The 27,278-nt window shown below is 48.3% G+C and overlaps 1 protein-coding gene across 1 annotated transcript; it reads left to right on the plus strand.

Annotated features, from left to right (window-relative positions):
* Positions 1–2,245: 2,245 nt before the first annotated feature.
* PNP (purine nucleoside phosphorylase) lies at positions 2,246–26,517 on the plus strand. The gene is made up of 6 exons (XM_083584249.1): positions 2,246–2,404; positions 19,523–19,692; positions 19,865–19,968; positions 21,001–21,176; positions 21,846–22,036; positions 22,999–26,517. The coding sequence occupies exons 1-6, from the start codon at positions 2,382–2,384 to the stop codon at positions 23,214–23,216; spliced, it is 882 nt and encodes a 293-aa protein (XP_083440375.1). The 5' UTR covers positions 2,246–2,381; the 3' UTR covers positions 23,217–26,517.
* The last annotated feature ends 761 nt before the right edge of the window (positions 26,518–27,278 follow it).

The following is a 27,278-nucleotide window of genomic DNA, read 5'->3' on the forward strand; positions in this document are numbered from 1 at the left end:
TTTATCACTACCCTAGGGAGTCTCAAAGTGGCTAACATTCTCCTTTCCCTTCTTCCCCCACAACAAACACTCTGTGAGGTGAGTGGGGCTGAGAGACTTCAAAGAAGTGTGACTAGCCCAAGGTCACCCAGCAGGTGCATGTGGAGGAGCGGAGACACGAACCCGTTTCACCAGATTACGAGTCTACTGCTCTTAACCACTACACCACACTGAACTTTTCTGTGGAGGCTGTTCCACAGTTCAAGATTTGGTACTACTGACAGATGTTAGAGGAATGATTCAACATTCATTGACGAATAACTATTTGTTATAACTGAGGGGCAGATAAAGACTCCAACACTGGACATCTGCCCAACTATAGCACGGGATATGGTTTGCATGGTCAAATTGACCAAAAGAGAGAAGGTACAGTCTTACAAAACTGAGTGTTTTTATCACATGCTGGTGTAAATAAAGTGCAAGTAAATACAAATCCGCACATCTTGTTGGGAACATTGTGAAATGTTCATTAATGTGTTGAACTAATCAGTACTTGTAGTTTTAGTTATATTTTGTAGTATATAAAGTTAGTGAACCCCAAGCTTAGGCTCAGCTTGTATATATGTGTGTGTGTTTGTGTAAATAAAACTGTATTTCCCCCAAGTCCAGAAACCTCCAGTTATTTTTCTGCCACAGGAAACAGAAACTAAGTATGAATAAGAGCCACAAACATCTCAGTGATTAGGCTGAACACGTTACAAATGAAAAGAGGGTTACTAGAAATGTTTCAGTTTTGAGTATCAAAATAGAAAAGGGACATGTACAAATTGGTTTTTCCATATATACATTCCTAAGAGGATGGAGAAATATTTATCCATTTCAAGAAAACCAAGGCTGGAAGTTTGCCAGGGTTCCAGCCTCCATGGGCGACTTGAAAATATTTGTATACACAAATTATCAGCGCTTTTGATCTTAATGAAATCTGAGTGGAAATTTTTAAGTGATGGAAGGTTTGGATGTGATAGAACAAAAGAGAAACAGGAGGAAAATAGCAACAGAAAGTTTGTTTGAAGTCTGAGGAATATGAAGTCTGGGTGGATCCAAACTGTTGTTAACATCTATTATTCCTCCAGTTTGTATAATAAATAGTAATAATATTCTTATATGTATACCACACATCCAACCAAATTGTCTGTACACTTTACACAAACAATTACTGAAAAACCACAGCCAATCGCAATAACTTGGACAGCAAAAAGAAAGTTCACACACACACAACTAAAATCACAGTTTGGGAGACGATGCAAATTCCTGTTCTGCCATGAAGGTCACTGAGTGACCTTGGAACAGTCAGTTAGCCTAACGTACCTCACAGGATTGTCGTGAGGATAATAAAAAGAGAGAGAGAGAGGAAGAACCATGCATGCCACCTTGATCTTCTTGGAGGAAAGCTGGGGCATAAATGGAGGAGAGAGCTATCAGTGGGTACTAGCAGGGCAGGCCCAAGATATTTGGGCACCTGAGGTGGACCCAAGCATGGAACAAGAGAAAAGATAGCTGAATAATAAGAATAAGAATAAGAATAAGAATAATAAGAAGTGCTTTTTCGGGGGGGGGGGACGACGACGCAGGGGTACGCATACCCCTAAACATTTTCTGAATCTTTGTACTTTTGTCCATTTACTGTATTTATTTTTCCCTAGATCACTATAAATCACTATAAAATGGTGATTTTCTTGAGTCAAAATGAGAGTATTCCCTAAACATTTTTTTTTTTAGAAGAAAGCGCTGATTACAGTACTAACAACCACAACAACCTAGCAAGGGGAATGAAACGCGTTGCCAGGGGAATTCCCCCGCGACGAGTCCTCCTAACGTTCAGGGTCAGGTGTACGCGTGTATTCCTTTTGCCTCGTGTGCATTCAGTACCCTCCACCCTCGTGGAGCTTTGTCGGTGGAAGCCGCTTCCTCCTCTTCCTGGTCGCCCGATCGCCCCCCCCCATACCCTCGAGGGCCCCAGGAGCCGCCTTCGCCCCGCCTGCCCCTTCCTCCTCCTCCTCGGTCCTGGAGGGGAAGCCGGCCAGGGAGGAGGATGCTGGTGCTGATGCTGCCGCCTCGGGTGGGCAGGGCGAGAGCGGTCCAGGGCCGTGACGGGCGACGGAGCCCCGGCGTTGCCAGGGGCAACCTTTGTGGCCGGCCGGCCGGCGGGCGCGCGAGTGGGCGGGCCCTCGGCAGAGGCTGGCGTCCCATTGGCCGGCGTGCCCGTGACGACAGCGTCGCTCTCCCCGGAGGCCGGTAAAACGGCCGCCTCCTGCAGGGAGAAGCGCAGTTCTCCCGGGAGAAGAAAGAGCGGAGGATCCGGACGAGGAAAGCGCCGAAGCCCCCATCAGTCAGAATCCGACATGGAGAGAAGCGGAGATGAAAGGTCAGAATGATCCCGGTTGCGCTATATGTGGTATTATACACATATATATGCACACACACACACATATATTGCAATATATATAATATGTGGATTATGGAGTAAAACCGGGGAGATCGCGCCTGCACGTGGCTCTCCTTGGATCTGTTGCTTTGCAAAGGGTCAGACGAGGTGGGGCTCGATTCCTCATCTTTTCAGCACCCTGCCCCCCCCCCGAAGCCAGGAATTTAATAGCATGCCGCGTTTTCTACCTCGCATCTTTCTGTGTGGGGCTTTTCATTTTCTCTCTCCCTCCTCCCAGGGTCCTGCTCTCTTAGCGATGGCCCCGAAAGGTAGGGCGGTTTTAGTGTTATCCCCCCCCCCCCGTCCCATATTGTCGAAATAAGCTGAGGGGCTCGTTCAAGACGGGTAACAACGAAGCAGGGGAGTCCCTGATCTGCCAGCCTCGTGTCTCCTAGCGGTCAACTGGAGGTTGCGTTGCATCCCCCTTTCTTCCTCCACTCCCCCCAATCCGCTTTGGGGGTCTTTCCAGATTTTTCCTTCCTTCCTCTCCTGGCATTTAGGGTTGTGGGTTCTTATGATGCCCCCACTGTCTGTGGTGGTGGGTGCAGGGGTGCCAACTTGAATAAAATTTTGGGGTGGGGGTGGCAAGCAAGCCCCACCACATATAATTGATAACAAGACACAGCACACACACACACACCATTTTAATGGCAGCAATGCCCATCAACTTGGGGGTGGGTGAGCCCCTCAAATATTTTATTGGGGGGGGGGCAAAGGGACCTCGGTCCCTAGGAGTTGGCAGGGTGGGGTGAGGGGTCTTACGGGGAAGACCGAAGCTCGGACTATGGTTATGGCATTTGGGACACCTAGATCCCAAAGATGTTTGGGCCTGAAGCTCTTGGGACAGAGGAGCTGAAGGGGTCTTTTGTGTATGCACAAGGGAGAGCCTGGAGGGGTGGGGTCCAGTTGGGGGTCTGGAATAGGGGTTTGTACTGAGCAATGGGATCAAGTGAGAGCTGATAGTTTACATATGTTTTAATAGGAAAGCTTAGGGAGATTTGCGCAGTTTTCCCTCACTCCAAAAAAAGTACTCCCTCTCTCTCTCACACACATACTCACACTCTTGCTTTCCTGTCTTTGCCCCACCCAGCCTACAAGCTTCTCGGGTAGGTCTCCTCTTCCCACTTCTGTTTTCACAACAACCCTGACAGGTAGGTTAGGCTGAGAGATAGTGACTGAGCTCAAGGTAACCCTTCCCACCTGTGAGCTTTGTGGCTGAGTGGGAGGATTTGAACCTGGCCGTCCCTGGTCTGCGTCCAATGCTCGAACCCCTAACAACAACCCTTTAAAGTAGGCTAGAATGATTTCCCTCCAGATTTCTGGTGAATGAGGGAAAGAAGGGCTGAGATAGCGCTCAGTTTACTTAATTCCGCTGATTTCAAGGCTCAGGAATGATTGAATGGCATCTTCGTACTTTACACTATTAATAACTAGAGGGAAGGGTGAGCAGGTCATGATCAAGAACACTAGTGCCTTTCTGAAGAGGAAAGGAAGTGGCTTTTTTACAGACACTGCATCTGGAAAGTCAGGTGTGGGTTTATAAAATGTCAGATCTAACTTGGGAAAGACCTGGACATAACACCGCTTGAAGATGAAATACTTTACAGCCTAGTTTCCGTCATGACTCATGTTCCTCCAGCCATCTGCACTTCAAATGCTGTCTCATCTCACCCCCTGTGGTTTAGACTGCCTTTCCCCTTGTGGTTGTGGGGAAGCACTCTGCATGAGCTCTAAAGCACTGCTTCCCCCACATTCCAGGGTTGGGCTTTGCTATGGGAAAGCCGGTTCATATGACCAAAGCCTGGGTGAAGTTTGATTCAAATCAGACTCTGGTTGTCCCAACCTCTGGATGACAAATTTAAGGGGTTATCTTGCAGTGGTGGCTGGGGGTGGGGGCAGAGGTTCAGAGAGAGAAGCAGGTGAGAAATTGGCTTTATGGGTTAGGAAGCAGGAAGGGCACATGACCTTCTCCCTGCAACCTTTGACAACCTCTTGATTTCTCATTACTTCAATTTCTCTTACATCTCAGCTCATCTGTAAATTCCTTACGCAGCCACCCCAGTTTCCTTAAATGCCTTCCACTTTTTCTTTCAGAAGCAGAACGTCTGCATTGAATGGTTGTCAAGAACGACCATTTATTTTCTCTTAAGTTCATTAGGAAAGTACACCAATGGCAAATTCAATATTAGGCAAGCCTGGTGGTTTCCATACTGTTTAACTTGGTTTACCCAAATGAAAGTAAAATAAATAGGCTAATTCAGATCACTCTCTAGGGCAGAGGTAGCCAACATGTGTCACAGACAAAAAAACAACCCATCATCCCTGACCACTGACCATGCTGGCAGAGGCTGATAAAGGGTTGTAGTCCAAAACAGCTGGAGGGCACCACCTTGGCAACCCCTGCTGCAAGACATGAAAAAAAAATATCAGGTGCAGACTTTGGCTACTGCCCTATGTACTGTATATATGCTGCTTAGTATGCAAACATCTCATTGCGTTTTTCATTTCTCATTTCATTACAATGAAATCCACTGAAATCTAGCAACAGCAACTTATTTTTTGGGTAGGTAGGTGGTGGGACCAGGGGGGAGAAACAGCTGATTCAGAGACAGCTCCATTTCTTTGCTAGCAGAGCTACTAAAGAGAGAGAGAGAGGATATATCTAGGTTGCAATATGGCAGCTCTGCTTCCAGCTGTTCTTTTGAACCAGGGATGAGGAAACTGGTTCTTCAAATGTTGCTGGGCTATAGATCTCATTGTCCCTGGCCACTGACTGGGGCTGATGGCAGTTGTAGCCTAACAATGTTTGACGGGCAGCCAACTGATCTAGATAAAGACCACAGTGCTAAGAATGTAAGAACATCTATGGTGGGTTAGGTCAGTGGCCCAATCTAGTCCAGTTTCCTGTTCTCTCAGTGGCTAACCAGGTGCCCCAGTGGGAAACCTGCAAGCAGGACCCCCCTCCCTCCCACCATTAGTTTCAGAAGTATTAATATCTCCAACTATGGAGGCAGAGCAAAGCCATCATAGCTGAGTGGCCATCAATAGCCTTGTGCATGCATTTGTCTAATCCAGGGATCAGCAAACTTCTTCAGCAGGGGGATGGCCCACTGTCCCTCAGACTTTGTGGGGGGGCAGACTATATTTTGAAGGGGAAAAAATGAACAAATTCCTATGCTCCACAAATAACCCAGAGATGCATTTTGAATAAAAGGACACACTCTATTCATGTAAAAACCACGTTGATTCTCGGACCGTCCGCGGGCCAGATTTAGAAGGCGATTGGGCCGGATCCACCCCCCCCAGGCCTTAGTTTGCCTACCCATGGCTCTAATCCTCCTTCAAAGCCTTTCAAATTGGTGGCCATCACTGCCACTTTTAAAAGTGAGTTTCATAGTTTAAATGTGTGAAGAAGTACTTTACAGTGGTACCTCAGGTTAAGTACTTAATTCGTTCCGGAGGTCCGTTCTTAACCTGAAACTGTTCTTAACCTGAAGCACCACTTTAGGTAATGGGGCCTCCTGCTGCCGCCGCGCCGCCAGAGCACGATTTCTGTTCTCATCCTGAAGCAAAGTTCTTAACTATTTCTGGGTTAGTGGAGTCTGTAACCTGAAGCGTATGTAACCCGAGGTACCACTGTATTTCATCTGTCCTGAATCTTTCAGCCTTCAGCGTCATTGCAGGTTCTAGTGTTATGAGAGAGGCAGGACACATTTTCTCCTTTCACTTTCTCCATGCCACGTATAATTTTATAAACGTCGTATCATGTTGCCTTTTGCTCGCATTTCCTCTAAACTAAGAAGCTCCCCCAAGGCTGCAACCTTTTCTCCCAGGAAATTTCCTCCTAAGACATTTCCTTAGGAACCCATTGACCTGGGAATTGGTCCCCATTGAACTGACTGGAAATGAACTCCCCTACAGGCATGTATAGAATTGCGCCATGAGGAGAGGCACACTTCAGTCCCAGGGGGACAAGTACGTTGTCATTTGCATGGGACCAAAGTGTGACTAATATTGCCTGGGTCGTATGCAAAACGTACAATTTGCGTCATTTAGTGTTGGGGTCAGAATTTAGCGCGGAGGATGCGACAGAAAGTTGTACGGTGTCAGTGTAAAATATTATCTGGATTGCACAAGCTGGCTTACTTAAGAGGAGCTGACACAATTCCATTGAAATTAGTGGAGGAAGCTAGTCATGATTTAGAATCCTCTTGATTTGAAGGGATACTAAGTTCAACAATTTGTGCCAGAAACAAACCCAATAATCCATGGCTGAAGAGTCTTGCATGGTCCGTAAGCTTGCAACATTTTACGAGCAACCATTAGATAAATAATAAATGTGAAGTTCTTCCATTGGAGAACAACATATTGCTAACTCAACAAGGGCTGTTATTGTTTTACAAGGAAACAGATTATTGGACTCTCTGTCACCCTTTGGGGCAACAAGTTTAGTTTTCTTCTCTACCAGTCATTGTTAATAAATAAGGAGACCTTTTTTTTTTTTTTGCACAACCTTCAGTTCACTTCCAGAATGTCTTCAGTGAGTGAGGGCGGAGTGTTGGGTGAATGTACCGTTATTTATGGATTAACAGGTTTTCTACCCTGTTAGGCATAGTCGCTGAATAAGAAACCAGTTTTCTTTGGACTCTGCTTGGTAGGGCGAAGGTGATGGAAACTGCTGATCTGAGGGACTGGAAGGTGGGGTGTGAGTCCTTTCCAGGGGTGCTGTTTTGAAAAGTTTATATTATTGTAAGCTTGATCAGGGATGGCACACATGGGGAAAATAGAGGGGTTCAGTAAAAAGAATTTGGCCTCAGTATCTGGATGTGCCCTTTCCCCATAGCCTTTCCTGTGGTATACTCTTCAAAATGCTTCTACCAGTTCTTATTTTTTTGAGAAACAGCATAATGGAATTTATGATTGTGCAGGAGGTCTGTGCAATAGTCATTAAAGTGGAAACCTGTTTCGACAGCAGTAATTGTTGTTGTTGGTTGGCATCCATCTGCAAGACAACGGAGGAGTGTGCCTTTGTGGGTGAAGTCAAATCAGTTGGAGAGTTGCAGTGCCTACAGCTGTAGAGACCAATGCAGGAGAGACAAGTTTTGTTACAGCTGGGGCAGATGAAGGCATCCGGTTGTGCTGCTACAGATGTGCCATGATGTCTTTCTGTGCTGCTTCTAGCAATCATTTTTCCTCTGTGGATACATGATCTGACTGTCTCCAGGCCCTGTGGTTGTCTGCAAGGGATTCCCACATGGTGGAGTTGATATTTCCACCCTTCCCGTCTGGTTTGCAGACATCTTTGTAACACACACCTGATCTGCCTATAGGCCTAGTGCCCGAAACCAGCCCCCCCATAAAGTACATATGTGGGGCACATCCTGCCATCTTCCATTCTGTGGACATGACCAAGTCATTTTAGCTGTCACTTGGATAGGAGTGTGAACATGGGAATGTGAGCTTGGGGGAGAACGTCTTGACACAGTGCATGTGGAAGGCGTTGAGGTATTGCTCCTTGACAGTTTTAAGTTACTTACAACTGACTTCCATAAAGCAGCATGCTCAGCACGCAAGCCTTGTAGATCTCCATCTTGGAGGCTTGCCTGGTTGAACAGACCCCCGTTGCTCCTTGAATGAATGTTCACACCATCTTCAGTTGACCTGAAGGCATATGAGGGCTTTGGGGAGAGGAATATGCCAAAGATAGTCGGGGCAAGAGCACAGTCCTGTTTCACAACGCTGCTGTTTATAGGGAAGGCGTCTAAGGATCATAAGTCATACCGAACGGTGCTGTGCTTGTCCTCTTGGAAGGACGCAATCATCTTGTGGACCTTCGGTGGGCATCCTATCTTGTGGAGCAGTGTAAGGGTCATTTTTGGCTGATGAGGTCAAATGCCTTTGTAAGATCCACGAAGGCGATGCACAAGTGGCGCCTCTGCCCCCGGGCATTTCTCCTGCAGCTGACGCAGTGAGAAAATCCTGCCAGCTGTGGACCTCTGAGCTCTAAATCTTCATCGTGACTTAGGTAGACTCTGCCAGAAGGTGACTGCAATCTGTTGAGAACTACGCAGGCACAGGCTTCCCTCACAGTATTCAGCAGGGAGATCCCGCGGTAGTTGTTACAGTCATTAAAGCGGAAACCTGTTTTGACAGCCGTTAATGCTGTGTAAACACAATGTGGGCAATGTATTGCTCATTATCTCTCTGGTGTTTCTCCAGCACAAATCAGGCAAGGTTATATATATATATTCCAGATAATTTTGAAAGGCAGTAACATTGTCCCTGCAAATATAGAATTCTGAAATATGACTCATTTACACATTTGAAGGCTTCTGAATATATTTGCTTCCTTCTCATGATAAATGCTACTTCTTGTTGTCATATGGGAGGGGCAAAGAATTATGCAGGTCGTGGAAACACCACTCCCTTTTCCACAGAATCCTGCTCAGATCCCTGTCCACCTTCCCCTCCCAGCTTCTGAGATTTCACCTCTCTTGCCAATTAGTCTTGAGGACTAGAAACTTGCCGAGAGAGAGAGAGCAGAAATGAAAACAATTATTTTTCCAGCCTTCTCTACCTAGAACCAATTCCTTTGTTTGACAGGTTGCAGTTGGGAAATGGTGCGTGTACATTCAACCTTGAGTGTGCCACTTCCTTGTTCCTCGTAGCTGTTGACTGACTAACCCATTGCTCTGATTGCAACCACGTTCATAGTAACCCTGTACGGTAGCAGATTCTTACTGCACTCTCATTTTATGCATTGTAAAATTAGAGGCTGAAGATAACGATTGGCTCCATTACATCTGATAAGAGCTGGAACTTGTGCCCATCAGTCTTTCCGGTGGATTGCGTCAGCTGCAGTCTTGCTTCCGCCTCACCTCCATCATTGCAGAGTCAATCACGTATGGTGTAGGAAGTTGCATGTGTGTAGCCCATAGGCCTGAAAAGCCGTATTGGTGGGTGGGTGTGACCTGCTAGGTGCAGTTCTGACCGGATTCAGCAAAACAGTTCTTGTGTTCTTATGGTTCCCTGGGGTGCCCACTGTGGGCACAGGAACACTGTGTTTTCATTAGCAGGCGAAGGAGAACAGCCTTCTCCCAACCTGAAGCCCTCCAGATGCTATTGAACAATACCTCCCATCACCCTTGACAACTGGCCACGCCAACGGCCCTTTGGTTTGATCTAGCTCTTACGATCTTTAACAGTGGGACCTGCAACAAAATTCTGCAGTACATTCTTAACCCTCTTCAGGGTGCCATCCATTCCCTTCTCAGGATTCCATAAGCTGTAAGACACCCAAGTAGGCCACTTCAATCTTCCCTCCTCCCCGGTTCCTGTTTCCCAAATGACAAATTCAATATTCTGTGGCTCAACCATGTTGTTCACTTCTGCATATCTTGGGCTTGCATGCTGATGCTACCTCCCTCTGGGTTCTCCATGACCTGGGTTTGCTATTGGAGGGAACAATGGCTATTATTTGCTCATAAACTGGGTCCTCCTGGCATTCATCTCTTCTTTCTAAGAACAGGCTTGCTGGATTAGACCAAAGGTCCATCCATGCTCAGCATTCTCTCACTGCCCTCCAACTATCCAAAGCAGACAATGAGGGCAGCAGGAGTGGTGCTGACGCAGAGATACAGCGTGTAACGCCAGCCCCGTTGGAGCAGGAACAATACCCCACGTTCCTGCTCCTTCCTGCTCAACTTGAAACCGGAGCATGACGAATGTCCTGGGCAAGGGTGGCATTGCAGTTACAGTCATGGCGAAGGGCTGCTTTGCTCCACTGAGCAAGCACGGGAAGCTTCCCGATCTGGGCATTCGCATCCTCTCTCTGCTGTGCAATGGCACAATTTCCTGCTGGGCTCTCTGGCTTCCCCCTCCCCTTTCAATTGCATCACAGGCAGGCGGCCAACCAGCAGCTACCCTGGCTCACACACCCCTCCTGCGGAGAGGCCAATCAGAAGCCAGAGATACTGCCGCAACCCCTTTCCTCCCCCTCCCTTCCAAGGCGAAATGATGATGCAAAGGCACTGAGTCCTGATGTGAAGACATAACTTCCTGCAATTTTTTTTTGTTCTCTGACCCCACATTTCCCCCCCCTTTTTTATGCCCTCAGTCTGAACCCACTGCCTCCTCTTTCTTTCCAGTGCTCTCGAGGCTTGTTCTGTAACCAGCCAGGCATGGATATTCCCGTTTCCCCCCATTCCGTAGAGACAGCCCCTGTTTTGTATTACCTGCCCACAGTGAAATGCTCTCTTCCTTCTGCCTTGCAATGCCAACAAACTGAGCTACACGGGCCATTGATCTGACTCTTGCTGTGGTTCTGTGCCTTTGTGGAGAGATTTCGGGAATGCCTTTTTGGGGGAAAAATGTTCCCAGCATGCTTGCTTCTTTTCCGCTCCCTCACCAGAAATCTATTGGTTGCCCCCCCACCTTCCTCCAAAGAGGTTGGGGGGCCTTATGTGGCTCTCCCTCCTCTATTTTAACCTCACAACAACCCTGTAAAGTAGGCTACATTGAGAAAGAAAGAAAGAAAGAGTGCGTGAGCGGCCCTTGGCAGCTTTCCACTCAGGTAATCCAGCCCTCTGGTTGAACAAGAGCCCTGCTCTAACACAGCCTTCCTTTCTGCCATTGTGATTGGCAGCACACACAGGATCCCCTTCGTGCTCTCCCATCCAGGCACTGACCAGACCTGCTTAGCTTCAGCGAGATGAGATGGTGTCGTATGTTTATAGAGCATATGCTGAGAATCAGACATAAAATGTTCCTGACTGGATTTGCAGCTGATTGGTAAGGTGCAGAACCTGTTTGGTTTGCTGTTGCCCTTGCCCCCAAAGTCCAGGAACAGGCTGTTGTAAACAAGCAGGTGAAGGAGAGCTTTCTGTATTGTGTAAGGGACAAAGGGATATTGACTGTTGCTGTGGATGTGTGGGGTGAGGTCAGGTGTTTCCAGCATGTTTCGGTGGGTCCACCTGACTTCCTCACTGCATGACCAGGAATGCACATTTGTGTACTTTCATTTGGTTGTGTACTTTGAGATCTAACAGACCCCGGGATTTTCTGGGGAGCCCTTTAGGCTCTCTGGTGTAGTTTGGATTCATTCTGGCCACGCAGCACGTCACCCGCTTCTGACTCCCTTCCAAAGAGGAGGCAATGACCCTGCAGTGTGGAGCAGAGTGTCCGGGCTTCAAGTTTGTGCGCAAAAGGGGCGGATCAGTCACGGCCGGCAGCCAGCTTCTGTCAGTCATTAATCTGGAAAGACACTGGGGAGGGAAGTTGAGTGATGAGCAGGTCTCTGGGTTGAACGAGCCCTGAGGTCAATGGGGAATCGGCTACGCCTAAGGGTGGATGCAGAAGTCCCTGGAGACAAAGGCAGGACTCCCATCGCCCCCTAGATCTCCCCTTCAGTGCTGGCCAAGGCATTAACTAACATACCTTAACTAGGGTTGACATTTAAAAAACCTTCTGGTCCATTTGGACACCAGCTCCTGCTTTTGTTCATCTCTTCCCCTTGGTGGTGCCTGAAGCAGGTTAGGACCATAGGAAGCTGCCTTCAAAACATTGGTCCATCTTGCACTGTCTACATACAGACTGGCAAGGGCTCTGCTGAGTTTCAGACTTAAGGACTTTCCTATCCCTGCTTGGAGATGCTGGGGATCGAACCTGCGACCTTATGCATGTGGAGCAGATACTCTACCACTGAGCCACCACTCTTTCCCTTTCTACAGCCTTTTTTAAAGAAAAAAGCCCATCGCCACATCCCGTGGCAGTGAATGTCCCACTGCTGCATGCTGCTGCTCTGCAAGGCTCCCCCTGTTCTCTCCCCGCAGGAGTCGCTCTGCTAATCAGAGACACTTTGCACATGCTCAGAAACCCAAGGAAACGTATGATTTGGAAAGCTGGCTGCCAAGTAAATCCCTCCCCACCCCAGCTTACTTATTCAAGCAAGAAGGACGGCCAATTCCTCCTTCTACCCACAAGCAGAGCACCTGTGTTTCTGGCAGGTGTTCAGCAGGTGAAGCTTTTTTCGGTTTGACTGTGCCATTTCCCATTATTTAGCTGAAACCCTGCCAGAAAATAAAACAGATTGGCAGTCCTATGAGGAAGGCAATAAATCAGACGTACAAGCTGTCACGGCCAGATCAAGCGTTTATCCTTCTTCCTTTTTCTGTGTTTGCTTTAATCTGCCTTTATCCTCAAGGCTGCCCTATATTACCCTGATCTCATTACACGGCTGTGATGATTGGACACGGCTATTCGGCGAGAGCCTGCTGTCCTTCTGCATACCTGACTGCAGCAAGGTGGCTGACAGCGGGCCGTTCATTTCTGCAAAAGGACGGGAAAATTATTCCCTTGCCTAAAATGTTGGAGAAATTCTCCCAGTCAGTGTTCTGTAGACGGTAATGAACTAGATGGAGCAAGAGTCTAGACTCAGTGTAACACAACTTCCTTCCTATGTTCCCAAGCAACACAAAGCAGATGAAGGTTTTTCCTCTCCTGAGACACCTCTGCCTCAGATGTGTTGCAGCCTCACCGTTTGTCAACAACTATTTTTTTTTTAATCTGCCTGTGATCTTCTCCCTTTCACAGTGTGGCAGATCCTAAGCAGGTGATAATACTTAGCTCCCTGCCCTGAAATATGTCCGGTGCTGATTTCTCTGCAGATCAAACTGCCCTGAAAGGTACAAGGACAGTACAGACTTTCTTGTTCTCCTCCCACTGGTCAGTTTGTAAGCCGAAATGACAAGGAGGGTGGAACCAACACACACACAGGATCTTTACAGGTTCCCGGCACAAGTCTCTCTCCCCCCCCCCCCCACAATACTCTGTGGTGTGTCAGCTGTTTAAACGGGTGGGAAAATGTTCTGCCCTTAGCAGGGGGAAGACGTCAGTAGCAAGACATGATGAGCACAACTTTGCCCCCGCTACACCCCGGCCCACCGGATTTCCTTTTGCAAAAGCCCAGCGCTGCTCCTGTACGTGACGTATCGTGAAAACATTGCAGACATCCTTTTCAAGAACTGTTTATGACTGTGTTGGGGACAGACATGAGAGCGGTGGGGAAAATGTAACCCACGGTTGGCAATCACTTCCTGTTGCACTCCCTCCTTCCCCAGGTTTCTACATGAAAGCCGTGCTGCAAATCACTTTTCTGTTTCTGATTGCCAAGAAGGGCTTGTCATTGTTGTTACTGTACAAACCTATGAGTCAGCTGAGTTGAAGGTGCTGGACTTTTCCTTCGCTGGAGGTTTTTGGGTGGCTGCCCGCCAGGGATTCTCTAGCTGTGATTCCTCCACAGCAGTGGGTTGGACTTGGATGACACCCTTTGGGTGTCCCTGACAATGGTTCTACGTGACTTTCTGCAAGTATAGTCCATTCTGATTGGGCTCCTTTCATGCAACTCCACCAGCCAACTCCAGAGGAGAAGAAAGGGAGCCCATCTAAATAACACAGGGGAATCAGATGGAAGAATGGCATACCCCGGAAGAGTCCTGGTTTTCCTGGGACATTCCCAGAATTGCAGAAGCTGTTCCCTGAAAGGTTAAAAGGGTGGGGGGACACTTTCTACAAATAAAGGGTCTAGCTCTGCCCCTCTCATCAGGTGTCACCTGCAGTCCAAGGCCACACCGTACATTTAAAACACTATCGTACCACTTTAACAGTCATAGCTCCCCCTCAAAGGATCCTGGGAATTGTATTTCGTTAAGGGTGCTGGGACCTGGAGCTCTTTGAGGGGTTAAACTACAGCTCCCAGGATTCTTTGGGGGAAGCCGTGACTGTTAAAATGCTATAAATGTGGTTGAAATATACGGTGTGACCTAAAATGGTTTGGCCCATCCTCAATCGTCTTATTTTGCTGCGTGTGTGTGGATCAGGGTTCAGTTCTGCTTATTTGGGGGCTAAATGTCACTGTATGAGGCAGGTGTTCTTGCGCTGCTTGGCTTTCTAAGTGGGAGAATTAAGGCCGGTCTGTAATTCAAAGCCCGTTTGAATACATCGAAATGGATGTGTGAGTACAGAGCAGCTTAGATGGCCCCTAAATCCCATGCGACTTTGCAGGGACATGCGAGAAGATCTGTTTTTCACCACGGGCAGAGCATCACCGTGGCCTCCTGGGACGCATTGTTCATATTAAATTATAAAGAAAGGGGGAAATATCTCTGACCCACACTTAGTCATTGTCCCTTCACCACACACTCAGTGTGGCTTCCAGGAGCCCCTGCCACGGATGTTCTGTTGGGTTGCCAATTTTTCTGTCTGGTTTCTGTGCCTTTAATAGTAGCGAGAAGGAACATGCCGGGGAGGAGAGTTCTCCTGAGAAATCTGCCCGGGAATGTGGCCTGTGTCTGACCTTGCCTGATGAAATCTTGTTTGGAGAACTCCCGTCTGTTTTGGGTTTGTGTCCCAGCCTGAACCTGCTTCTTGCTCGAGATGCCTCGGGAATGCTGAGGATTCCAGGTTTTGGATCAGGCAGGCAGGATTCCTGGGTCCTTCCTTCCCCAGCGTGGTTTAGCAGCCAAACCTCCTTCCCAGGGAACTCTGGGAATTGTCTCTCTCTGAGAAGAACAAGGGATCTTCTAACAGCTCTCAGCACCCTTTGCAAACTACAGTTCCCAGGATTATTTTGGTGGGATCCATGACTATGCAAAGTGGTGCGACGCTACTTTAAATGTGCACAGTGGTACCTCAGGTTAATTCGTTCCGGAGGTCCGTTTTTAACCTGAAACTGTTCTTAACCTGAAGCACCACTTTAGCTAATGGGGCCTCTTGCTGCCGCTGCACCCCCGGAGCACGATTTCTGTTCTCATCCTGAAGCAAAGTTCTTAACCCGAGGTACTATTTCTGGGTTAGAGAAAGAGTTATTTCTGTAACCTGAAGCATATGTAACCTGAAGCGTATGAAACCTGAGGTACCACTGTAGTGCAGATGGGCCCCCAGATAATTAAAAAAACAAATAAATTATCATTACGGTTCATTAGGCCTCAAGTACAGGTTTTTCTTTGCTGAGTGTCAGTGGGAAGTTTTGGCTGTGGTTTTGGCTGTGGTTTGGGTGAGAATATCATTTGCTGTGAAAAAGGAATAGGAATATATATATAGCAGGTAATAAGAGGCAACAAAATAAAGTATTTTGAGTGTGTTTAGCCATTAGAGGAGTGGTGCTCTTGAGTTATCTGCAGATACAACCTGAGACCTGACACAAAAAGGAAAGGGTTGGGGAGGAAAAAGGAAAAAACCAAAACTCCAGGCACTGTTTCTTAATGACCAGCATTCTTGCAATGACCACCCAGAGCAGAGAGACTTTGAGGAGAAGAGGAGACAAAGCTTGCTGGTCCTTTTAGGAGAAGTGACTTTGGTCTTTCAAATTTCAGAGGCGCCCTGTGCAAGGATCTCTCTTGCCTGTGGGATTCTCCTTCCGCACCCTTAGGAGGATGGCTGCCTGTGCTGTGAGATGCCCCTCACCTGCCTTGAGGATACCTCATAGGATGGTGTGAAGGGAAAACTTCAGTTACATAGAAACAGTAAATACACAGGTGGAAGAAAGAAGCAGAGTCTTTCCAAGATCTGCACTGGGGCCAATGTGTGCCTTTAAAAACAAACAAAAGAAAACTGGTTCATAAATGAGCGGCACCATTGTGTGCGTAGATGATGACGCAGTTAGTCTTTGACAGAAGCCCCATGGAAGCCTGCCTCTTCAGAGAAAGGATATTCTGCCATCCCTTAGGCTTCCCACTTTATTGGGCGTCTGCGGAGGGCGAAAGATTTATACGAGATCTCGGGAGAAGCCAGAGGATAGCCAGGGAAGGCGGCTTGCCAACCTGCAAAGTGTTTCTGCCCAAATAGTGTATTAACCCGCTGAGCAGACAGAAAAACATATTACTGTATAAAAGGCGTAACGGCGTCCTCGGGCAAGTCTGGCACTGGGAGTTGTTAAGAGAAACCTTTTTGTTTGCTTAGTCCTTTCATACGATGCTCAAAGAATCAGTCACCTTGTCTCCTCTCTCTGTCTCTCTCTTCGCTGTTGTACCCTGTTAGCTCAGTAAAGGTTTTTAATTGGGGGGTGAACCCTTAAAATGGCAACAAGATGGCATCCTACGGGTTGGGGATGCAGATTTCCCAAGCCAAGAGGGATCCCAAAAGAGTGTTGAAGCAGCTTTGTCCTAAAGGCTCGGCGGGTGGCGCTGAGAAGTCCTGCCAGCACCAAAAAGGCATTTAAATAGGTTTAAGCAAGCAGATTAGGAGGTGACGTCAAGGAGCGAGGCACGTGGATTTTCACTTGTCTTTGAACCCTTTCGCCCAGGCTCCCTGGTCCTTTGATACAGCTCCAGGACCCTTGTAGGTTTCAAGAGTGTCTTTCCTCATTTTTGATTCTGTTTAAGTGGCTTCCTGGCCCAGCTGCTGCCAGGGTCTGGAGGTAGAAACCCAGGTCTCTTCCCTTGGCCTTAGGCTCAGGTTGCCAGGATTGGGCCCAGAGAGAATCCTAGTATGTTTCTGGTGTTGTGGAGAAGGGAGTAATGTACCGGCACATACCTTTTCCATCACCACAGGTGATTTCCATCCTGTATGCCCACAGAAAGGCATGGAAGTTCCCTTTTCTTATGCAGATGTTCAGGATCCCTAGAAGGGAAAATCAGTGGTTCAGAACTGTGGTCCTCAAATCTTATGCCATAATAAAAATGGTTAGTCTGTAAAGTGCCACAAGGTTTTTTTTGTTTGTTGTTTTTTTACTGCAAAAGACTGTAACTGCTCTGAAGAGGGTGCCCAAAGTGTTGTTTGTGTGGCTGGGACAGATTTGAACCTGTGGCCCTCCAGAAATTGTTGGACTCCAGCTTCCATCAACTCCAGCTAGCTTGACCATCGGGCAGGGAGGGCCACAGGTTCTCTGCTGAGAATTGGGGTGTCACAAGCGCACAGCCCCACTTACCCCTGGGAAACATCAGCCGATGCAGCCAAAATGTTCCCCCGGAGGTTAAAATTCAGGGAAGGTTTATCTTTGGAGAGTTCTGTTTGCAGGTTGTCTCCTGCAATGGAAAGCTACAAAGGAAATTGCAACCTGGCCGGTTCGCCAACTGGAATTTTTTCAAAGCTATTGTGGCGCAGCTTAATCTGCAGGAATGGCCTGAGGGGAAGGGTGTTGGCGTTGGAAGATGTGATTTGCGTGGAGTTTCATTGGCATATTTGGAAGAGGCTGGCACTGCCAGCTAAAATGGAACTCCCTTTAGATTATGGTATGGCAGCCCAAGATCTGCATTTGGATCAGAGGAAGGAACTGTATATTCTCCCAAAAGTGGGGACTATTTGGTGGGTATTGCCAAGGGCGCCACCAAATTCGCCAAATTCACAATGGGAACATGAGGAATGATAGAAGCACTGGGCATTCTTGAGAGTTGTTTGGTTTTTTTTGAAATGGACAGTCGTAGAAAACTTTGTGAAAAGGATATCTGAAAGGAAAAGGTAAACTTGCAAGTAAATTGATCAACAGCGTTTTTCATTTTTGAAAGCCAAGGTGGCCTGGTGGCTGGAACTGGGAGCCACGGTGTTTCAAGTTCAAATCTCACACCAATACGAGAGCTGGAACAATGTACAGTGGTACCTCTAGTTCTGAACTTAATTTGTTCTGGAGTTCTTAACCCAAAACTGTTCTTAACTAGAGGTGTTCTTTCGCTAATGGGGCCTCTTGCTGCTGCTGCGCTGCCAGCACACGATTTCTGTTCTCATCCTGGGGCAAAGTTCTCAACTCAAAGTTGCTCTTCCAGGTTAGCGAAATTTGTAACCTGAAGCGTTTGTAACTCAAGGTACCACTGTAGCGGTTACGACTTTTGGATGAGGAGGGCTGGGGAGACCCAAGTTGATATTTTCTCAGCATAGCCTACCCCACAGGGCTGTTGTGCAGTATGTGTGTGATCTATCCAGTGGCGTAGCGTGGGGGGTGCAGGGGGGCCGGGCGCAACATCTGGGGGGGCGCGCTCGCACTCGCAGCTCTCTGCCCCTACTAAAATCCACGGGTTAGGGGGCGCAAATTACTTGGCTTGCCCCGGGTGCTGACAACCCACGCTACGCCACTGGATCTATCTATCTTTCTGGCCAGTTGTGGCATTCTGTCCTCCTCTGAGGAAGGATGGGATGTAAACATAGTATGCCAATCCATAAAAAATTTTTGGTCTGCAGCCATGCCCAACTTGGTGCCCTCCAGGTGTTTTGTATGTGGTGATAAATATTGCTCTACCTTCTATCGGAAGAATCCCTAGAGTTGTGTAGGCGAGGTGCCTCAAGCATGCAGTATGCAAATGGATTATGAATTAATGGAAATGCAGATTAATAATTAACAATAGGAATGGTTTGGTTTGTGTTTCTCCCATGGAAAAGTAATAGTTTTGAAGGGGCCCCCAGTTAATTTATTTTACTTCACTTTATCTCTTTCCCCCAGTGCCGGATTTACGTATAAACTAAATAAGCTATAGCTTAGGGCCCCACTCTCTTCGGCCCCCGAAAAAAAATTGAAGGAAAAAAAAGCTGGATATACATTTCCAAAATAAAGATAAAAAACAAATAAAATAAAACCTACATACAGCAACAGTGTTTTGTGTTGTGTAGGCTCCTATTTTGTTATGTGCAAATGGCTTAAGATACCTATTAGGTCCATAAATTACCTTATAGCATATATTCAACACAAAAAACAGCGACAATTTGTTGTTGGCTAAGGACAGCTGGACATATCAAGGGCCCCATTACCTTCAGTAGCTTAGGGCCTCATCAAACCTAAATCCGGCCCTGCTTTCCCCCCAAGAGCTTAGTGCAGCGTGTACATCCTTTCGCTCCTGACCCATTCCACCTCATCCTCACAACAACCCTGCAAAGGTAGGGCAGACTGAGAGTTAGTGTCTGGCCCAAGGTGACCCGGTGAGCTGCATGGCTGATGTTTGTACTTGGCCAAGCATCAGGATTAATCTGTTTCTCACTTTTTGTGTGTGTTTGGTTGCTGCCCCCTAGTGGCATGAAGTCTGCCCTGCAAACCCCAGCCCGGCCAACCATGTGCATATGTTCATCTCTTTTTCTCAGGTACACGTACGAAGATTGCAAGCGGACGGCCGACTGGCTGCTGTCCCACACCAAGCTCCGGCCCAGGGTCGCCATCATCTGCGGCTCGGGCCTCGGAGGGCTGGCTGACCTCCTGAAGGACCAAGTGGCCTTTGAGTATGGCAAAATTCCCAACTTCCCTGAGAGCACAGGTAAAAAACCCACGGAACAGGTGATGGAGGAACCAGGGTGGGGTTGGATATACTGTATGGCAGCCACTAGGGGGTGCTGGTAAGCAGCAGCTGGAGGAGGCGTTACTGTACACCCCAGTGGCCAATAGGGGGCAGCAGCGAGCCCTTTAACACTTTGCTTGCCTCATTCCAGTTGTCGGCCATGCCGGAAGGTTGGTGTTTGGGAGCCTCAGTGGAACTCCAAGTGTGGTGATGCAAGGCCGCTTCCACATGTACGAAGGGTACCCGCTCTGGAAGGTGAGTCGCTCCACAGAGCTGCAAACCTTTTGAAACTCAAGAGGTGTCCAGCTGATTACAATTCCAGGAGCGGGATGGTCAATAGTAACGGACAATGATAAAGAAGATAGTGCCTCTGAGCCTATGCAAAGTTCCTCTTCGTCTTCACTGGCCCAACACATCTGGGAATGGGATGACGGGTGAAGGCGGTTCCACAAAATTTAGCCTCATCAATTTTCATGGTTCCTTGGGCATGTGCAGAGTGCAAGGGAACCTGAGAGCTGAAAGGGAAGAGTTTCGGCTCAGGACTGGGCGTAAGGTCCGATTTCAAATCCCTGCTCAGCTGGGTGACTTTGAGCCAGTGATGGCCTCATCCTAGCCCACCTTGCAGGGCTGTTGTGTGAGAATTGCACTGAATGCAGGAGGGCTGGGGCTGCCTGCCAGTTTCTTCCCCTGACATCACAGTATTGGGCTTGAGGAACACAGCAGAGAGGAGGATGCGGATGAAGCTATAATTTATTTTTGTGTGTATATATTAATGCTTTATTAGAATAATAATAATAATAATAATAATAATAATAATAATAATAATAATAATTTATTATTTATACCCCGCCCATCTGGCTGGGCTTCCCCAGCCACTCTAGGCGACTTCCAAAAAAAATTTAAAATACTGTAATACATTTCATACATTTCATTTATAAAAAGAAAGAATGATAAAAAAAGAAAAGCGTGAATGAAAATAGAAATAAAAGAAAAACACTCAATACCATTTCCATACATTAATATACAGATATGTATAATTATCCTAGTACAAATATCTTTATCAATAACCTAATATATTCTGTGTAAGGTTGTTCCAAATATCACATTTATCCAAAGAAAGTCTGTGTCTATATGCAGTCTGTACATAAGTTGCTAGAATTTGTTGGCTCCCACCCGTCACTGACTCCAGCTCCACCTACTGTATGGGCTCCAATGGGCACCAGCCATGGCTGCCCCCAAAGCGCCCTTCTACCTCTCCTCAGTGCTGCTTCTGTCCCTCCCTCCCAGGTGACCTTCCCGGTCCGGATCTTCCGTCTGCTCGGCGTGGAGACCCTCATTGTCACCAACGCAGCTGGGGGCCTCAACCCTGAATACAAAGTGGGGGACATCATGGTGATCCGTGACCACATCAACATGCCGGGCTTTGCTGGGCAGAACCCTCTGGTGGGGCCGAATGACGACAGGTAAGGTGGGGCTCTCGTCCTTCCTCCATGAGATGCAACAGGTTGGCCCCAGTAGACTCTAGAGCAGTGTTTCCCAACGTTGGGTCTCCAGCTGATTTCGGACTACCATTCCCATCATTCCTGACACTGGTCTTGCTAGCTAGGGATGATGGGAGTTGTATTCCAAAGTCCTGAGGTTGGGGAAAACTGCTCTAGAGGCTCCCTTTTCCTCTATTATGGTGGTTGTGGAGAACTTGAGAGCCTCCCAGTGCTGCTGGACTCCAACTCCCAGTAGCCTTCAACCAGCATGGCCCATGGCCAGGGATCATGGGAGCTGAAGTCCAGCAATATCTAGAGCCTTGCAGGTTGCCCACCCTTTCCTTCATAGCAACATGGGGGGGAGGTGGTCCTCCAAGTCCATCTGTTTGAGCTTCCCTCCCAGAGGATGGGTTTTTAACTCGCCCAGCGCTGCTCCCGCTCACAACAAGTCAGGCTGTTTGGGAGGCAGCATAGCCCAATGGGTAGAGCTCATGCTCTCGTGCAGGAAATTCTAGGCTCAGTCCCCAGCCGCTGTGCACAGTGGTTGGCCGCTGTGACAACAAGATGGTGGACTAGATGGGCCATTGGCTTGATCCAGCAGGCTCTAGTTATTTTGTTAATGTTCCTTCTCCTCCCTTCCCTCATCCACAGGTTTGGGGTACGTTTCCCGGCCATGTCGGATGCCTACAACGAAGACTTGAGGAAACTGGCCCACACGGTCGCGTCGGAGATGGGCTGCTCCGGGTCGGTGCGCGAGGGAGTCTATTGCGCCTTGGGGGGTCCCAACTACGAGACCATCGCCGAGTGCCGCTTCCTTCAGCGCCTGGGCGCTGACGCCGTGGGTCAGTTGGGGGCAGAGCAAAGGGGGCTTTTGGGGGGGGGAAGAGGTACGTTGTCCCAGTTTGAAAGGAGGCATTCTCTGCCACCCCATGCTGTTGGCTGCCTCTAACATGGGGTAAAGGTAAAGGGACTCCTGACCATTAGGTCCAGTTGTGACCGACTCTGGGGTTGTGGCGCTCATCTCGCTTTATTGGCCGAGGGAGCCGGCGTACAGCTTCCAGGTCATGTGGACAGCATGACTAAGCCACTTCTGACAAACCAGAGCAGCGCACGGAAACGCCGTTTACCTTCCTGCCGGAGCGGTACTTGTTTATCTACTTGCACTTTGATGTGCTTTCGAACTGCTAGGCTGGCAGGAGCAGGGACCAAGCAACAGGAGCTCACCCCGTCGTGGGGATTCGAACCACTGACCTTCTGATTGGCAAGTCCTAGGCTCTCTGGTTTAACCCACAGCGCCACCCATGTCCCATGGGGTAGCAGAGCCTATACTTGTGTTTGTCGTGGGCAACCATTTCTATGACCCCCTTACCCATGAAACAGGCAGCAATTAAGCAGGTGCAGTTTTACTTGGAGCTGCAGCAAATGGTGGGGGAAAGCCCTCTCTGGGGCAGGGCTGTGCAGAGCGCAAGTTGGGGTGCGCTGGCATGACCTAATGCACCCACATATTTAAATCCCCCCAGGTGTTGTTGGACTACAGTTCCCATCATCCCTGACCAACCTGCCAGGGAGCTGGAATCCAATAACATCAGGAGGGCCACTGGGTGCCCACCTCTGATGCAAGACCCCTGAGTGTTTCACTCCAACCCAGGGGTGGAGAACTTCAGGCCTGGGAGCCATACGCGGCCCTCAGGCCTCTCAATGTGGCCCTCAGAACTTTGCCCAGATGCAGTTGCAGCCCTCTGGCTGAAATTTTTTTTCTGCCCCTGCTCTAACTTCTCAACCCCCCACTTTATTTTCCCCTCAGGCATGAGCACCGTCCCCGAGGTGATCGTTGCCCGCCATTCCGGCATGCGCGTCTTCGGTTTCTCCCTCATCACGAACAAGGCCGTCCTTGACTATGAGAGCACGGAGAAGGCCAACCACGCCGAAGTGCTGGAGGCCAGCCGCCAGAGCGCCCGCACCCTCGAGAAACTGGTCTCCCTGATGGTGCAGCACATCGAGCGCAACAACAATTTGGCCTAGTGGCGCAGTTTGCGCCGGCCCCCTGCCGATCTCTCGCCAGCAACGTCTTGCCAAGTGGGAGACCACACCCCGCTTGCCGTCTTGTGACGGAGGATCGTGCGCGGACCAGGCGGGGAGAGCATGGCGACTGCCCCGTCCTCCCTGCCCCCCGAAATATTCTTCCTTTGTCGAATCCTGCTGCTGAGTCCTCTACTGTCCAGACGGTAGTTGGAAACGTCGTTCCGCTGCAGTACCTTGACCGTCTCTGGCCACTTGAGGGCTGCGCCTCTTTGTGTTTCTGATCTCTAGCCTCTGAGACGATGCCGGTCCATCTTTGTGTGTTTGAGTGTGAGTCTTTCTCTCGTCTCTCACCTCGTATTTCAGGATTTTGTGTACAGCTCTTAGGTTTCCCTCCTCGTAATCCCTGCCAGGGCGGGAATAAGGTTGCCAGTTCCGGTCGCCTTTGATCTTACGGGCCTCTTACTAATTTACCTCTTTCATGGCACTTCGCTTTTTAAAGGTTGAGTTACAGAGAGCGGGCTTCTGAAACCCTGAAAGCTTCCGTTTCAAAATGGCCGCTCTCTCGTCAGCAGGTTCCTCAGGTAGAACCTAGCTAATACTGTGCTGCTCGCTTGATCGTAAAGGCCGAGATTTCAGTCCCTTGGATGTCAGGATGCTCACTTTGCCTTGAGGCATCCTTTGTAGGATCTCTGGTTGAACTTGATGGGCCAGCAGGCTCTTTTTATGCTCTTAAGTTTGCTAGGAAATAGCTTCTTTGTCCCCCTCAGAGATCAGTACTTCCCCTCAGATCAAGCAATGGCCATTTCTCCTTCCAGGATATGTGTGTGTTTGTGTGTGTGTCTTCATTTAGTCCCCTTGTTCGTCTGTTTGAGACATCTTGTTAGACTCTTTGCCTCTCCAAAACTGTTGCTTCTTCTTGACTTCCTCTAGACGGGTTTTATGGATGGAGATGGTAAGGAACTTTTGTTCACTCGGAACACATTAAGGGGCAACCGGTCTTGCTTTGTCCCCAACATATCAGCCCCAAAGGTGGCTAACGTTTGGACTCTAAATATCCAATGAATTACTCAGAACCTGGGTTCATCCGCGCACAATAAACCACCAAGGCCTCAATCTCACAAAGAGCAGCAGATGTGCAGCTGACACGACAGAATGCCCCTCCATGCGTAAACAATCCCTGCATGTGGAAAGCTAGCTCATCAAGGAGCTAGCTGGCCTAGAATCCTGACCTGCTAGTTTTCTATATGCAACAATAATTTTTATTAGTTTGCACAGAGGAGCATTCAGCGACGGAAGCCTGAAACAGCTTTGCCACCTCTACCCCTTTGTGACAAATTACTCCCAAGGTCCTGCTGTCTATGTGCCCATCTCCAGCCTTTTTTAAACGAAAATATTATTAAGTGAATGGAGTTGGTTTTATGTTGCCACCCCTCTAGGAACCAAAGGAGCAACATTGTGTACGTTTCTCTGTCAACTCCTTTTTTTGGGCCTCCAAAACCCAACAAACATTCCCATCTGGATTTCCACTGGAAGTGGCCAGTGGTAGTGTGGGAATGGATGATCGATTTCCTGCCATGACACATGGGATTGACCCATGGATATTCTCCACCCCCCCCCAAAAAAAACCATTCTGCGGTGGAGAACATGGTTGGAACATTGCAACCCTGCTGCAAGCGATGGGGTTCTGAGACCATTTTCTGAACGCTGGACATCTTGGCTTTGAGACAAACCAGCTTCTAATCTAGAGGGTGACAATGTGACACACACACACACATGTTCTTTTGGTGCTGGGATTAAGGATCCTCCTGGTCGCTGGCAGCCTCCATGCTGAGGAATCCGAGTACTTGTGAATGTATACTGTAGCCCCGTAGTACGTCTGAATTTGGCTGCATTCAGAGCTTTGCTTGTGTCTTGCCACACAGATTTGCGGCAGCTTGGTGTTGGAGAAGGCGATCCCTTTATCTCTCCTTTCGCATTCCAGGCTGGAGTGGTCCTCATTTCGGGCTTGCTGTTATTCACATCTCAGTGACACCAGAGCAGTTTTTAAACTGGAGCGGATGACTAGAGGGCCTCGTAGAGCGGCTTGTGAGGGGTGTGTGTGAGCGAGCGAACAAACAAAGGCTTAGTGCTAACACCACAGAGGCCAAAATAAATCACTTACTCTTTCCACCCCTGCCAAGACTTGCCCAGGGCCCTTTTGGCAATGGCTTTGCTGTATTGGTATAGCAGCGAACATCCCAGCTGCTGTTTCTGGTTTGAGAGAGAGTTGTTCCCGTAGTAGGCGTCAATTGCTTTCCTGTGTTGCTTGCACCAGCCTGGTGTACTCCAGATGTTTTGGACTACAACTCCCATCATCCATGGCCAGCACAGGCTGATGGGATTTGTAGTTTGCAAAAGTAAATTTGCATACTCGGTGTGGGGAATCTGTCAGCCTCCAGATGCTCTTGGACTACAACTCCCATCATCCCTGACCATTCCAACTAGGGCTGGGGGGGGGGAGGAGCTGGAGTCTGACAACATCTGGAGAGCCATAGGTTCCCATATGCCTGGTTTTGGTGAGCTTTACCCGACACCACAGAATTTTCGCAGCATGGAACCTTTCATCCAGTTTGGACGAAACCTTTCATCCAGTTTGGATGATTTGTCGGGCCTCACTTTGTCCTGACTATTATTTCCAGTGGGTCTACTCTGAGTAGGACTAACGCCAGATCCCAACCCTCCCATCTCACGTCAAATTCCTGTTTTAAGGCCCAGGTGAAAAGTTGCCCACAGCCCTCGGTCCTGCAGAGCAGAAGCCAGCACAGATGAGCTTTTGATATCTTACATCTCTGCATGTGGGCTGCTTTAAAAGTTGGTTTCACTGGCCCCGTGTTAATCTGGGAGTTGTCCAGTCCCAGATGGGCTTGATTTCCACATAAAGCGATACATGAACTCAGGTACAGCTGCTGTCCTCCTTTGCTGACTGCACTCAATACTTCCTCCCTGGTTTCTGCTTGAAAGGCCTCTTCCTTGTCTCTCTATTTTTAATTATTTTATTAGCAATATCAGTCCACGGACCAGGAAACTGCCCCCCCTAAACCCTGTAGATGCTTGATGAGGCAAAGAGGAACTCTGGTATGAAGGACACAATGATTTATATCCGTTCAGCGGCTCTGAAGGATTGGAAATGATATATAAATATATCTATATATTTTTGTAGAGCATTCTGCACTTTCTTTGTTTTATTTAAATGAATGAATGGGCCTCCCTGTTTTAATTATTAAAATGACGTGAGTAAATAATAAAAGCTGGAATGAACAGATCTGACGTGCTTGGCTTTGTGGGTTTTTTTGTCGGATCACTTCACTGTGGGCAGCCCTGCAGTAAGACGGACGGAAGGAGAATCTCGCACCAAGTTTTCACAAATTGAGTCCCCTACCCTAAGGAACAGGAAATCGTATACACAAGAAGTTGGCCAAATGTGAAGCTGGGGTAAAGTACACCAGATCCAGACTCCATTCAGGAGCCAGGGCTATTGTTTTATTTTTATTAGGTATCTTGTGGTTTTATATACTGCCCTGAGACCCCTGGGTATAGGGTGGTATATAAATAATAATAATAATTAATAATAATATTGCTGGCCTGAGCCTGGCCAGCAAATACCCTTTTTTCCAGCTTACCTTGCACCATGGTAGCAAGTCACATGACCATGCTAAATGGGCTTAGGATCTGGTCTAAGTCCTCCGTGCCAGTTTAAAATCCAGCTGGATCATCTCAGCCAGCTGGATCCCAGTTCAGCCAGGATACGCCTAGCTGTGTGCCAGGAACCTCTTGGCTCAGCTGGAGATCCACTGGATCATCTCATCCTGGTAGATCTTGGCTTTCTAGGTTTTCTCCCTAGATTTATTCCCCTCTGCTTCATGGTGGATATGAGATCTCTGTCTGTGAAGTTCAGGAGAGGTGGGGGGAGGATCATAGAGTTGGAAGGGGCCATGAGGGTCATCTAGCTCAACCCCCTTTTGCCCAACGTGGGGCTTGAACCTACGACCCTGAGGTTAAGAGCTTCATGCTCAGTCTAGCCTT

This window comes from Podarcis filfolensis (genome assembly GCF_964270895.1).
Source record: "Podarcis filfolensis genome assembly, chromosome: 13".
NCBI classification, from domain to species: Eukaryota; Metazoa; Chordata; class Lepidosauria; order Squamata; family Lacertidae; genus Podarcis; species Podarcis filfolensis.

Excerpts from the sequence above, each read along its gene's own strand:
- PNP (XM_083584249.1), top strand. The coding sequence starts at position 2,382 with ATGGAGAGAAGCGGAGATGAAAG. Across the intron at positions 2,405-19,522 it reads GAGAGAAGCGGAGATGAAAG|GTACACGTACGAAGATTGCA; the intron begins GTCAGAATGATC and ends TCTTTTTCTCAG. Across the intron at positions 19,969-21,000 it reads AAGGGTACCCGCTCTGGAAG|GTGACCTTCCCGGTCCGGAT; the intron begins GTGAGTCGCTCC and ends CCTCCCTCCCAG.